The 12,439-nt window shown below is 42.5% G+C and overlaps 1 protein-coding gene across 1 annotated transcript in view; it reads left to right on the top strand.

Moving 5' to 3' along the window:
* Positions 1 to 12,439, top strand: part of LOC117511950 (deoxyribonuclease-1-like 2) — a 75,478-nt gene that overhangs the window by 38,362 nt on the left and 24,677 nt on the right. The window contains exons 4-5 of the mRNA XM_034171885.1: positions 5,870 to 5,947; positions 6,319 to 6,413. Coding sequence (XP_034027776.1) covers positions 5,870 to 5,947; positions 6,319 to 6,413 — 173 coding nt within the window. The remainder of the gene's footprint in view (positions 1 to 5,869; positions 5,948 to 6,318; positions 6,414 to 12,439) is intronic.

Genomic DNA, 12,439 nt, shown 5'->3' with positions numbered 1-12,439 from the left:
CCTCGTTTAGAAAATATACCATTTTTGGCAGTTTTTAAGAACAGTTGGATAAAAATTGAAGCCAGATATCATTGTTTTGATGCCAGATATGGCTTTTCCAGTATGATTTTTGCCTAGGATACTAAGTTTGAGGGGTTTCACTTAATTTGGCTAGGCTATATTGCTCTCCAAAGTTGGCCAGAAAGTGCTTTTTTTCAAATACGAACAAAAATGCTGCGATTTTGAAACAGCTCCTGTGCCTAAAGTATTAGAGCTGGCTCATTAAAACTTGGGGTATTTCTATTTCTCTGGCTGGGGAGCAAGTGCAGTGTTTTTCACTTTTTTTGGAGGGGGTCGTGGGGACCACTGGCTGACTTGGCATGGAATGACCCAATTGGCAGTTCAAGTGGGAGTTCTTCTGCAACCACATCTTGAAAGTTGTTGGAGATTGTACCGGTGTCGCCAGTGTCCATTGAAGGACATGTTTCCTATCTGTCTAAATGTCATCCAGAGGTGTAGTTCATGCCTTGATGGAAACTCGTGACGTACATGGAGCTAAGAAAGCAGGCTGTGATGGTCCTGATGATGAACAAAGTGTTTTGTTAGAGGACTAAATATGATCAGGTGACACACAATCTGTGGTCTAGTGACCATCAGCCTGCTTAGAGAGGAGTCAGAGCACTTTGTTCCTCCAGACCTACACCTCGTCCCACTGCAGTTATGACAGATGTCTGTTCAATCGTGGCTGTGCAGTACAGTCACGTTGGCCTACTCTGAGTAATGGTATGAGGCTCATGTCCCTGTTGGGATGTTAGACACCTCTGGTCATATGTCAACCACCAAGTGTTGGTGAGATTTGCGAACTCGCCAACATTTGGTGTTTTTAGATGTGTTTCCATGATTAAAAACCTCAGTTTTACTTCATTGTTATGCTGATCTTTGTTCTTATGTTTATGTCTGAGTTGTAACTTAATGAAGAAAATACACTGTTTAGCCCTCTGGGGTCCAAGGGTGTGGTATCCATTTCCCCCAATCCATCAGTAATTTTCCTTTTATGGTACTTGGATAGTATTGGGCGGGGGCACAATTAGTGGCTCTCAAACTCGTGAGTGAATGAGCAATTTTTGCGTAATCCATCAATACGGAACATGCAAGCAGATTGCAAAAAAAAAGCGTGATGTGATCAAGGAAATCTAAGCACACATTCAGATTCAGCACCGCAAAATGACCCGAAATCAGTTCTCAAAGTCCATGTAAGAAAATTTTTATTTTTTAATTTTTATCACACATGCGATTGATCAAATGGGGGAGGGAGGGGGCGATCAGATGGGGAACTGATCAGACGGGGGGAGTGATCAGGACAGGGGGCAATCAGATGGGGGGAGGGAGGGGGCGATCAGATGGGGGAGCAATCAGACTGCGAAAACAGGTTTTGGGACCCATCCCTGCTTGAATGTAGCGGTGCCTCCATGGACCCTGAAGGGTACAGACGCATTTGCTGAGTTGCTGAACTGACTCATGCTGCTGGTTACACTCTGTTTATTTGTTTGTCTTCCTCCAGCAGTGATTCTGACAGGTGCAGTGTGCTTTTGATGAGCATGTGGAAGATTTTACAAATCCTGATGTTAATTATAATAATGCACACGCTTTATTTTAAAAGAATTTGTTAAAGTCAATCTGACTCTGAAATCACTAAAGTGTAAATGAAAACATGAGAGAGACAGAATCTACTAATCTTGATTTGCTGGCTAATCTAATTTTATGACATGCTGTATGTTGCTGGAATTAACTTGAATTATATCAGCGTACAAACTAGCTGTTAGCTACGGGGAGCGGTGCAGCTATGCTAACATGTGCATGTGGGGTTTGTAAAGTGTGACCTTACCGAACAACTGTAGTTTCCCAGAGATCACAAAGAACCTGAACAACATTAACTTGGTTGTTTGTAAATCTCTGTTTCAATTTTATGAAGAAGGTGAATGAGTTCTCAAAACCACAACCACAGTCGTCTAGGAACTTAACAATATTTTATGCTGTTTGAGCTGCTGCACTATGTGCCGGTGTCGCCGACCGAACGGCCCCCCCTAAAAATCAGTCCACCCTGCCTTCACTGCGTAATTAGCCGCGGTTCACAGATTATCACCTCGTTTCTGCTTCAAACTGCCTCCAGTCATCATCTATCTCAGCCACGGACATCTGAAGCTTTTGTACAACAATCATTTCCACATAAATTCAGCATTATTTCATCATAAAAGACAGAGAAAGCGATCAGAGCGCTGCAGCTAAACAAGTTCATTGGGTGTGCTTCATTTCAAGCGTCACCGCGTATCGCCTCATTTCTGCTTAAAACTGATTTTAGAATTATTTAAAGGTTTTACTTTGTCATCTGATGGTTAATAATCCCATTAATCCATTTGATTGCTTTGGGTGACGAGACTCGGTCACAGACAAGCTGCTGTGGTCCAAAATAATGCATGTGTAGTGGAGTCAGGGTGGACCAATTTTTAGGGGGAGCCGTTTGGTCTGTGACATTGGAGCTGAGGTTTGCTTTGTTACAGTTTGTCGCCGTGCTTTGTGCCGGCGCTGAGGTTTGCCTTGTTAGTTTGTCGCTGCACTTTGTGACGGCGCTGAGGTTTGTCTTCTTACACTGTGAGCCGCTGCACTTTGTGCCGGCACTGAGGTTTGCCTTGTTACCGTGCGAGCCACTGCTCTTTGTGCCGGTGCTGAAGTTTGCCTTGTTAAAGTTTGAGCTGCTGTGCTTTGTGCCGGCGGTGAAGTTTGCCTTGTTAAAGTTTGAGCTGCTGCACTTTGTGCCAGTGCTGAGGTTTGCCTTGTTACAGTGTGAGCTGCTGCGCTTTGTGCCGGCACTGAGGTTTGCCTTGTTAAAGTTTGAGCCACTGCGCTTTGTGCCAGTGCTGAGGTTTGCCTTGTTACAGTGTGAGCCGCTGCGCTTTGTGCCGGCGCTGAGGTTTGCCTTGTTAAAGTTTGAGCCGTTGCGCTTTGTGCCGGCGGTGAGATTTGCCTTGTTACGGTGTGAGCCACTATGCTTTATGCTGGTGCTGAGGTTTGCGCTGTTGTGTTGTCAGTGTAGAGCTAACCATTATAGACAAAGGAATAATTAAGTTCTTCAGTTTTCTGGCCAGCAGGTACATGTGGTTCAGACTTCATATCAGTGAGTGTCTGGGATCTGGTTGTGTGCTTTGCTGCATCCATCGATCTGCAGAACTGCCCTAGTTCCTGTGAGGTCGAGATCATGGGTCAGTGGTCCATCCTGATCTGATGACAGTACTATGTGTTTGTGCCACAGCCAGGTGGTATGTGGAGACATGACCTTGTCCTCATCCGGTATCTGGTCCTCCAGACACCTGTGTGCTAGAATCATGCTTGAGGATAACGTGCCAGTAGTATTTGTTTTTTAGTTTAATTAATTGATGTCCTCTCAGAATGCAAGTCCAGCACACTGAGGATTTTGAGTGTCTGGGTTTGGATCTGTCCTGGATTAGACTGATCTTGTACTCATTGGACAGAAGATCACTCCTGCAGTTCTCCAGAGAGATGTCATACCAAAGACATCCAGCCATCACTTTAGGTCACTGGTTGAAAGGTGAGAAGACTAAAACCTGAACCACACACCTCTATCCAAGGACCTGGGGCCTCATGTACAGTAGTGTTCAGAATAATAGTAGTGCTGTGTGACTAAAAAGATTAATCCAGGTTTTGAGTATATTTCTTATTGTTATATGGGAAACAAGCTACCAGTAGATTCAGTAGATTCTCACAAATCCAACAAGACCAAGCATTCATGATATGCACACTCTTAAGGCTATGAAATTGGGCTATTAGTAAAAAAAAAAGTAGAAAAGGGGGTGTTCACAATAATAGTAGTGTGGCATTCAGTCAGTGAGTTTGTCAATTTTGTGGAACAAACAGGTGTGAATCAGGTGTCCCCTATTTAAGGATGAAGTCAGCATCTGTTGAACATGCTTTTCTCTTTGAAAGCCTGAGGAAAATGGGACGTTCAAGACATTATTCAGAAGATTAGCATAGTTTAATTAAACAGTTGATTGGAGAGGGGAAAACGTATACGCAGGTGCAAAAAATTATAGGCTGTTCATCTACAATGATCTCCAATGCTTTAAAATGGACCAAAAAACCCAGAGACGCGTGGAAGAAAACAGAAAACAACCATCAAAATGGATAGAAGAAAAACCAGAATGGCAAAGGCTCACCCATTAATCAGCTCCAGGATGATCAAAGACAGTCTGGAGTTACCTGTAAGTGCTGTGACAGTTAGAAGACGCCTGTGTGAAGCTAATTTATTTGCAAGAATCCCCCGCAAAGTCCCTCTGTTAAATAAAAAACATGTGCAGAAGAGGTTATAATTTGCCAAAGAACACATCAACTGGCCTAAAGAGAAATGGAGGAATATTTTGTGGACTGATGAGAGTAAAATTGTTCTTTTTGGGTCCAAAGGCCGCAGACAGTTTGTGAGATGACCCCCAAACTCTGAATTCAAGCTACAGTTCACAGTGACAGTGAAGCATGGTGGTGCAAGCATGATATGGGCACGTTTCTCCTACTATGGTGTTGGACCTATATATCGCATACCAGGTATCATGGATCAGTTTGGATATGTCAAAATACTTGAAGAGGTCATGTTGCCTTATGCTGAAGAGGACATGCCCTTGAAATGGGTGTTTCAACAAGACAGTGACCCCAAGCACACTAGTAAACGAGCAAAATCTTGGTTCCAAACCAACAAAATGAATGCCTCGCAGATGTGAAGAAATCATGAAAACCTGTGGTTATACAACTAAATACTAGTTTAGTGATTCATAGGATTTCTAAAAAAGCAGTTTGAACATAATAGTTTTGAGTTTGTAGCGTCAATAGCAGATGCTACTATTATTGTGAACACCCCCTTTTCTACATTTTTTACTAATAGCCCAATTTCATAGCCTTAAGAGTGTGCATATCATGAATGCTTGGTGTTGTTGGATTTGTGAGAATCTACTGAATCTACTGGTACCTTGTTTCCCATGTAACATTAAGAAATATACTCAAAACCTGGATTAATCTTTTTAGTCACATAGCACTACTATTATTCTGAACACTACTGTACAAAGGCTGTGTACGCTTAAAAACGTGCGTCTGTCTCCATGCCAATGTTCAGATGTATCAAGCGGGAAATGACTGGAAATGTCCGGTGCTTCACGCAAAAATCCTGGCTGGTGTATGCACATTTCTACAGCTATTCCTCTGCCGAGATGTAGAGGTGATGCTGGGAACCGTTAATAGTGTGAAAATATGAAGTCATCACAGTGATGTGCAAATCAGAGACACACTGATGTGTCTCTGATTTGCACATGAATGTATGTATTCATGAGTTTAGAGTTAACAATGGGCTTTCATACTTAAGGAGTGTGTGTGTGTGTGTGTGTGTGTGTGTGCGTGCGTGCGTGCGTGCGTGCGTGCGTGCGTGCATTGAAAAATGAATGTAATGAATTTTAAAGGACCCCAGGAAGAATAGCTACTGATTTTCAGTGGCTAATGGGGATCTTAATAAACTAACTAACTGATGAACATTTAACACACCCACGTTTGCAGTCGTATTATTAAAAATATGTGCAAAGTGATGCGTAAAATGGCACTAACAGTGGCTACGTTAGTGTTGTTAGAGGACCTTGCAAATGGTGCAATCAAATGTTAGCGTACATTTAGGGAACGCCAGGATTTATGATGATAATTGGCTCATAAATCAATTTTAATTACCAAGGCAACTCTTACTGGAGTTGCCTGATCTAATCCCATGACCTGATCTAATCCCATATCAGAATCTTGTTTTAGTTTAGAGAAACCCAGAGTTGACCTTTGTGTCTGTCGTTTTGAGGTACAAGGATTCACTCTTTAACTACGTGTCCAGTGAGGGTCTGGGGAAGGACAAGCAGCGCTACCTGTTCATCTACAGGTAAGCTCCACTTATCACCAAGACCACACCCTCAGTGCACAACTCGCATTCCACAAACACTTCATCTGGTTCTGGTCTGATGCCCTTTATTTTGGGTTGGGTCTGATTATCTCTGGTTCTGGTTTCAGATTGGGTCTGATTTGAAAGTTGATGTGTGTTTTGGATCCTGGTTCTGTTACAAACCCAGACTTTTACTTTTTCACACTTTGTTTTCTGAAGTTTTAGAAAATCCCTGCTCACAACATCATGTAGATTCTTAGTTTCCTTGTAGAGTCTGGTCCATTTTTTTTCAGATTTTCAGCTGCTGTCTTCAGGGGTCCAGTACCATTGTGGTGCTGATGATCGTTTTGTCTAAATGCACGATTCAACAGGAAGAAGATGGTGAATGTGACTGATAAGCATCAGTATGTCAACTCGACCTTTCTGAGACCGCCGTTTAGTGTCAAGTTCCAGAGCAGCAAAACCAGTGAGTTCAAACTTATGTATCAAATGTGAAATAAAAGTCACCAGCAGGCTTTTTTTATTTATATATATATGTATATATGTATGTATGTATGTATGTACGAGGTCTGTGAGAAAAGTAACGGACCTTATTTTTCAAAAACTATATGGATTTGAATCACGTGTGATTACATCAGACATGCTTGAACCCTCGTGGGCATGCAAGAGTTTTTTCACGCCTGTCGGTTACGTCATTCGCCTGTGGGCAGTCTTTGAGTGAGGAGTGGCCCACCCTCTCGTCGATTTTTTTCATTGTTTAGGAATGGCTCAGAGACTGCTGCTTTGTTTGATAAAAAATTTTTCAAAACCTGTAAGGCACAACTGAGTGGACACCATTCGATAAATTCAGCTTGTTTTCTGTGAAAAGTTTAACGGCTGATGAGAGATTTTGGAGTTTTACTGTCGCCGTAAGGACGGCCCACGGCGCCTGACCGTGATTTGCGCTCCGAGGCGTCGTCGTCTCACTGTTTCAAGCTGAAAACTTACTAATTTCAGGCTCTGTGGACCCAAGACGTCGTGAGATAACAGAGAACTTTCAGAAGAATTCGGGATCAGGAGTTTATCCAGACATTCCACTGTTAAAGGAGATTTTGTAATGAAAGAACGTGCGGGCAGATTCGCATGTCGGGCCGGACCCGACTGCGGGTGGTAGCCACAGGAAAAACACCTCCGTTGGAAACCTTAACGGACAAGTTGGAACATGCCCAGCTGTTAAACAATTTCTCAGATACTCACTTGTTGAAAGCCATCAAAAGCCGCCTGAATTTTACAAATGGTTTTCAACACGGAGGTGTTTTTCATGTCGCGGCGCAGACGGATTTGCCACGTCGTCACGGATCCGACTCGGCAAATTCGTCCGCACGTTCTTTCATTACAAAATCTCCTTTAACAGTGGAATGTCTGGGTAAACTCCTAATGCCGGCTTCTTCTGAAACTTCTCTGTTCTCTGACGACGTCCTGGGTGAACAGAGCTTTAAATTAGGATGTTTTCAGCTCGAAACAGCCAGACGGACACCACCTCCGACCGCGCCGCGCCAATCCGCTTTGTGAGCTGTCCTTAAAGCGAAAGAAACTCCACAATCTCTCATCAGCCGTTAAACTTTACACCGAAAACCAGCTGAATAAAGCAAGGCGCGGCGTCTCCCTGCAGCGTCTGAGACAAAGAGATTCCGACGGAAGGGGGAGTCCACACCTCACTCAAAGCCTGCCCACAGGCAAATGACGTCACCGACAGGCATGACAAAACTCACACATGCGCACGAGGGTTCAAGCTTGTCTGACGTAAAAACATATGAATCAAATCCATTTATTTTTTGAAAAAAATAAAAAGGACCGCTTTTTTTTATCACAGACATCGTATGTATGTATATATGTGTGTGTGTGTGTGTGTGTGTGTGTGTATGTATGTATATATACGAGGGCTGTCAATAAAGTATAGGTCCTTTTTATTTTTTTCAAAAACTTTTTTCCACACCTGTCGGTGACGTCATTCGCCTGTGAGCACTCCTTGTGGGAGGAGTCGTCCAGCCCCTCGTCGGAATTCCTTTGTCTGAGAAGTTGCTGAGAGACTGGCGCTTTGTTTGATCAAAATTTTTTCTAAACCTGTGAGGCACATCGAAGTGGACATGGTTCGAAAAATTAAGCTGGTTTTCGGTGAAAATTTTAACGGCTGATGAGAGATTTTGAGGTGATACTGTCGCTTTAAGGACTTCCCACGGTGCGAGACGTAGCGCAGCACTCCCAGGCGCCGTCGTCAGCCTGTTTCAAGCTGAAAACCTCCACATTTCAGGCTCTATTGATCCAGGACGTCGTGAGAGAACAGAGAAGTTTCAGAAGAAGTCGGTTTCAGCATTTTATCCGGATATTCCACTGTTAAAGAAGATTTTTTTAATGAAAGTCGGGACGCAGCCGGCGCGGTGCGGCGGCACAGGAAAAACACCTCCGTGTTGATAACCATTTGTAAAATCCAGGTGGCTTTTGATGGCTTTCAGTGGAGTGAGTATCTGAGAAATTGTTTAACAGTTGGGCATGTTGCAACTTGTCCTTAAGGCTTCCAACAGAGGTGTTTTTCCTGTGGCGGAGCGTCGCAGCAGCTGCGAGTCGACGCTGCAATCCGTCCGCACGTCTTTCATTAAAAAAAATCTCCTTTAACAGTGGAATATCCGGATAAAATGCTGAAACCGACTTCTTCTGAAACTTCTGTTCTCTCACGACGTCCTGGATCAATAGAGCCTGAAATGTGGAGGTTTTCAGCTTGAAACAGGCTGACGACGGTGCCTGGGAGCGCTGCGCGACGTCCCACTGCGTGGGAAGTCCTTAAAGCGACAGTATCACCTCAAAATCTCTCATCAGCCGTTAAAATTTTCACCGAAAACCAGCTTAATTTTTCGAACCGTGTCCTCTTCGATGTGCCTCACAGGTTTAGAAAAAATTTTGATCAAACAAAGCGCCAGTCTCTCAGCAACTTCTCAGACAATGGAATTCCGACGAGGGGCTGGACGACTCCTCCCACAAGGAGTGCTCACAGGCGGATGACGTCACCGACAGGCGTGGAAAAACTCACACATGCGCATGAGGGTTCAAGCATGTCTGACGTAAAAACATATGAATGAAATCCATATAGTTTTTAAAAAAAATAAAAAGGACCTATACTTTATTGACAGACCTCATATATATATGTGTGTGTGTATATGGCCTTTTATTGTGGGCAGTCTAAGGCACACCTGTGCACTAATCATGGTGTCTAATCAGCATCTTGATATGGCACACCTGTGAGGTGGGATGGATTATCTCAGCAAAGGAGAAGTGCTCACTATCACAGATTTAGACTGGTTTGTGAACAATATTTGAGGGAAATGATGATATTGTGTATGTGGAAAAAGTTTTAGATCTTTGAGTTCATCTCGTACAAAATGGGAGCAAAACCAAAAGTGTTGCGTTTATATTTTTGTTGTGTGCGTGTATGTGTGTGTGTGTGTGTGTGTGTGTGTGTGTGTGTGTGTGTGTGTGTGTGTGTGTGTGTGTGTGTGTGTGTGTGTATATATATATATGTGTGTGTCCCCAATCGGACCGGGAGTGACATGTTTAGCCGCATGTTCTCCTTGAATTGCTGGCTGTCTGAGTGGTGTCCAAAAAAAATTATCTTCATAGATAATTGGCAAAGCTTCTGGGGAAAACCTGGTCTTGTTAGGAGAGACGGCATCCATCCCACTTTGGATGGAGCAGCTCTCATTTCTAGAAATCTGGCCAATTTTCTTAAATCCTTCAAACCGTGACTATCCAGGGTTGGGACCAGGAAGCAGAGTTGTAGTCTTACACACCTCTCTGCAGCTTCTCTCCCCCTGCCATCCCCTCATTACCCCATCCCCGTAGAGACGGTGCCTGCTCCCAGACCACCAATAACCAGCAAAAATCTAGTTAAGCATAAAAATTCAAAAAGAAAAAATAATATAGCACCTTCAACTGCACCACAGACTAAAACAGTTAAATGTGGTCTATTAAACATTAGGTCTCTCTCTTCTAAGTCCCTGTTAGTAAATGATATAATAATTGATCAACATATTGATTTATTCTGCTTTACAGAAACCTGGTTACAGCAGGATGAATATGTTAGTTTAAATGAGTCAACACCCCCGAGTCACACTAACTGCCAGAATGCTCGTAGCACGGGCTGAGGTGGAGGATTAGCAGCAATCATCCATTCCAGCTTATTAATTAATCAAAAACCCAGACAGAGCTTTAATTCATTTGAAAGCTTGACTCTTAGTCTTGTCCATCCAAATTGGAAGTCCCAAAAACCAGTTTTATTTGTTATTATCTATCGTCCACCTGGTCGTTACTGTGAGTTTCTCTGTGAATTTTCAGACCTTTTGTCTGACTTAGTGCTTAGCTCAGATAAGATAATTATAGTGGGCGATTTTAACATCCACACAGATGCTGAGAATGACAGCCTCAACACTGCATTTAATCTATTATTAGACTCAATTGGCTTTGCTCAAAATGTAAATGAGTCCACCCACCACTTTAATCATATCTTAGATCTTGTTCTGACTTATGGTATGGAAATTCAAGACTTAACAGTATTCCCTGAAAACTCCCTTCTGTCTCATCATTTCTTAATAACATTTACATTTACTCTGATGTTCTCTAATGCCATATACCAACACAGTGCAGAGTAGCTACCTAAACTCTGTAAGTGAGATAGAGTATCTCGTCAATAGTTTTATATCCTCATTGAAGACAACTTTGGATGCTGTAGCTCCTCTGAAAAAGAGAGCTTTAAATCAGAAGTGCCTGACTCCGTGGTATAACTCACAAACTCGCAGCTTAAAGCAGATAACCCGTGAGTAGGAGAGGAAATGGCGTCTCACTAATTTAGAAGATCTTCACTTAGCCTGGAAAAAGAGTCTTTTGCTCTATAAAAAAGCCCTCCGTAAAGCTAGGACATCTTACTACTCATCACTAATTGAAGAAAATAAGAACAACCCCAGGTTTCTTTTCAGCACTGTAGCCAGGCTGACAAAGAGTCAGAGCTCTATTGAGCCGAGTATTCCTTTAACTTTAACTAGTAATGACTTCATGACTTTCTTTGCTAATAAAATTTTAACTATTAGAGAAAAAAATACTCATAACCATCCCAAAGACGTATCGTTATCTTTGGCTGCTTTCAGTGATGCCGGTATTTGGTTAGACTCTTTCTCTCAGATTGTTCTCTCTGAGTTATTTTCATTAGTTACTTCATCCAAACCATCAACATGTCTATTAGACCCCATTCCTACCAGGCTGCTCACGGAAGCCCTACCATTATTTAATGCTTCGATCTTAAATATGATCAATCTATCTTTATTAGTTGGCTATGTACCACAGGCTTTTAAGGTGGCAGTAATTAAACCATTACTTAAAAAGCCATCACTTGACCCAGCTATCTTAGCTAATTATAGGCCAATCTCCAACCTTCCTTTTCTCTCAAAAATTCTTGAAAGGGTAGTTGTAAAACAGCTAACTGATCATCTGCAGAGGAATGGTCTATTTGAAGAGTTTCAGTCAGGTTTTAGAATTCATCATAGTACAGAAACAGCATTAGTGAAGGTTACAAATGACCATAAAATTTTATTACAGAGATTAGAGCATGTCATAGGTATTAAAGGCACTGCGCTGCGGTGGTTTGAATCATATTTATCTAATAGATTACAATTTGTTCATGTAAATGGGGAATCGTCTTCACAGACTAAGGTTAATTATGGAGTTCCACAAGGTTCTGTGCTAGGACCAATTTTATTCACTTTATACATGCTTCCCTTAGGCAGTATTATTAGACGGCATTGCTTAAATTTTCATTGTTACGCAGATGATACCCAGCTTTATCTATCCCTGAAGCCAGAGGACACACACCAATTAGCTAAACTGCAGGATTGTCTTACAGACATAAAGACATGGATGACCTCTAATTTCCTGCTTTTAAACTCAGATAAAACTGAAGTTATTGTACTTGGCCCCACAAATCTTAGAAACATGGTGTCTAACCAGATCCTTACTCTGGATGGCATTACCCTGACCTCTAGTAATACTGTGAGAAATCTTGGAGTCATTTTTGATCAGGATATGTCATTCAAAGCGCATATTAAACAAATATGTAGGACTGCTTTTTTGCATTTACGCAATATCTCTACTGCCCACAATAAAAGGCCACTCTGAAAGGTGCAGTTTTGTTTTATTGGGGGGGGATACCAGTCAGTATCTGGCGTGACCACTATTTGCCTCATGCAGTGCAACACATCTCCTTCGCATAGAGTTGATCAGGTTGTCAATTGTGGCCTGTGGAATGTTGGTCCACTCCTCTTCAATGGCTGTGCGAAGTTGCTGGATATTGGCAGGAACTGGTACACGCTGTCGTATACGCCGGTCCAGAGCATCCCAAACATGCTCAATGGGTGACATGTCCGGTGAGTATGCCAGCCATGCAAGAACTGGGACATTTTCAGCTTCCAAGAA

This window comes from Thalassophryne amazonica, chromosome 6 (genome assembly GCF_902500255.1).
Source record: "Thalassophryne amazonica chromosome 6, fThaAma1.1, whole genome shotgun sequence".
NCBI classification, from domain to species: Eukaryota; Metazoa; Chordata; class Actinopteri; order Batrachoidiformes; family Batrachoididae; genus Thalassophryne; species Thalassophryne amazonica.
Note: the sequence above shows the minus strand (reverse complement) of the source record. Positions and strands in the feature narration are given on the sequence as shown.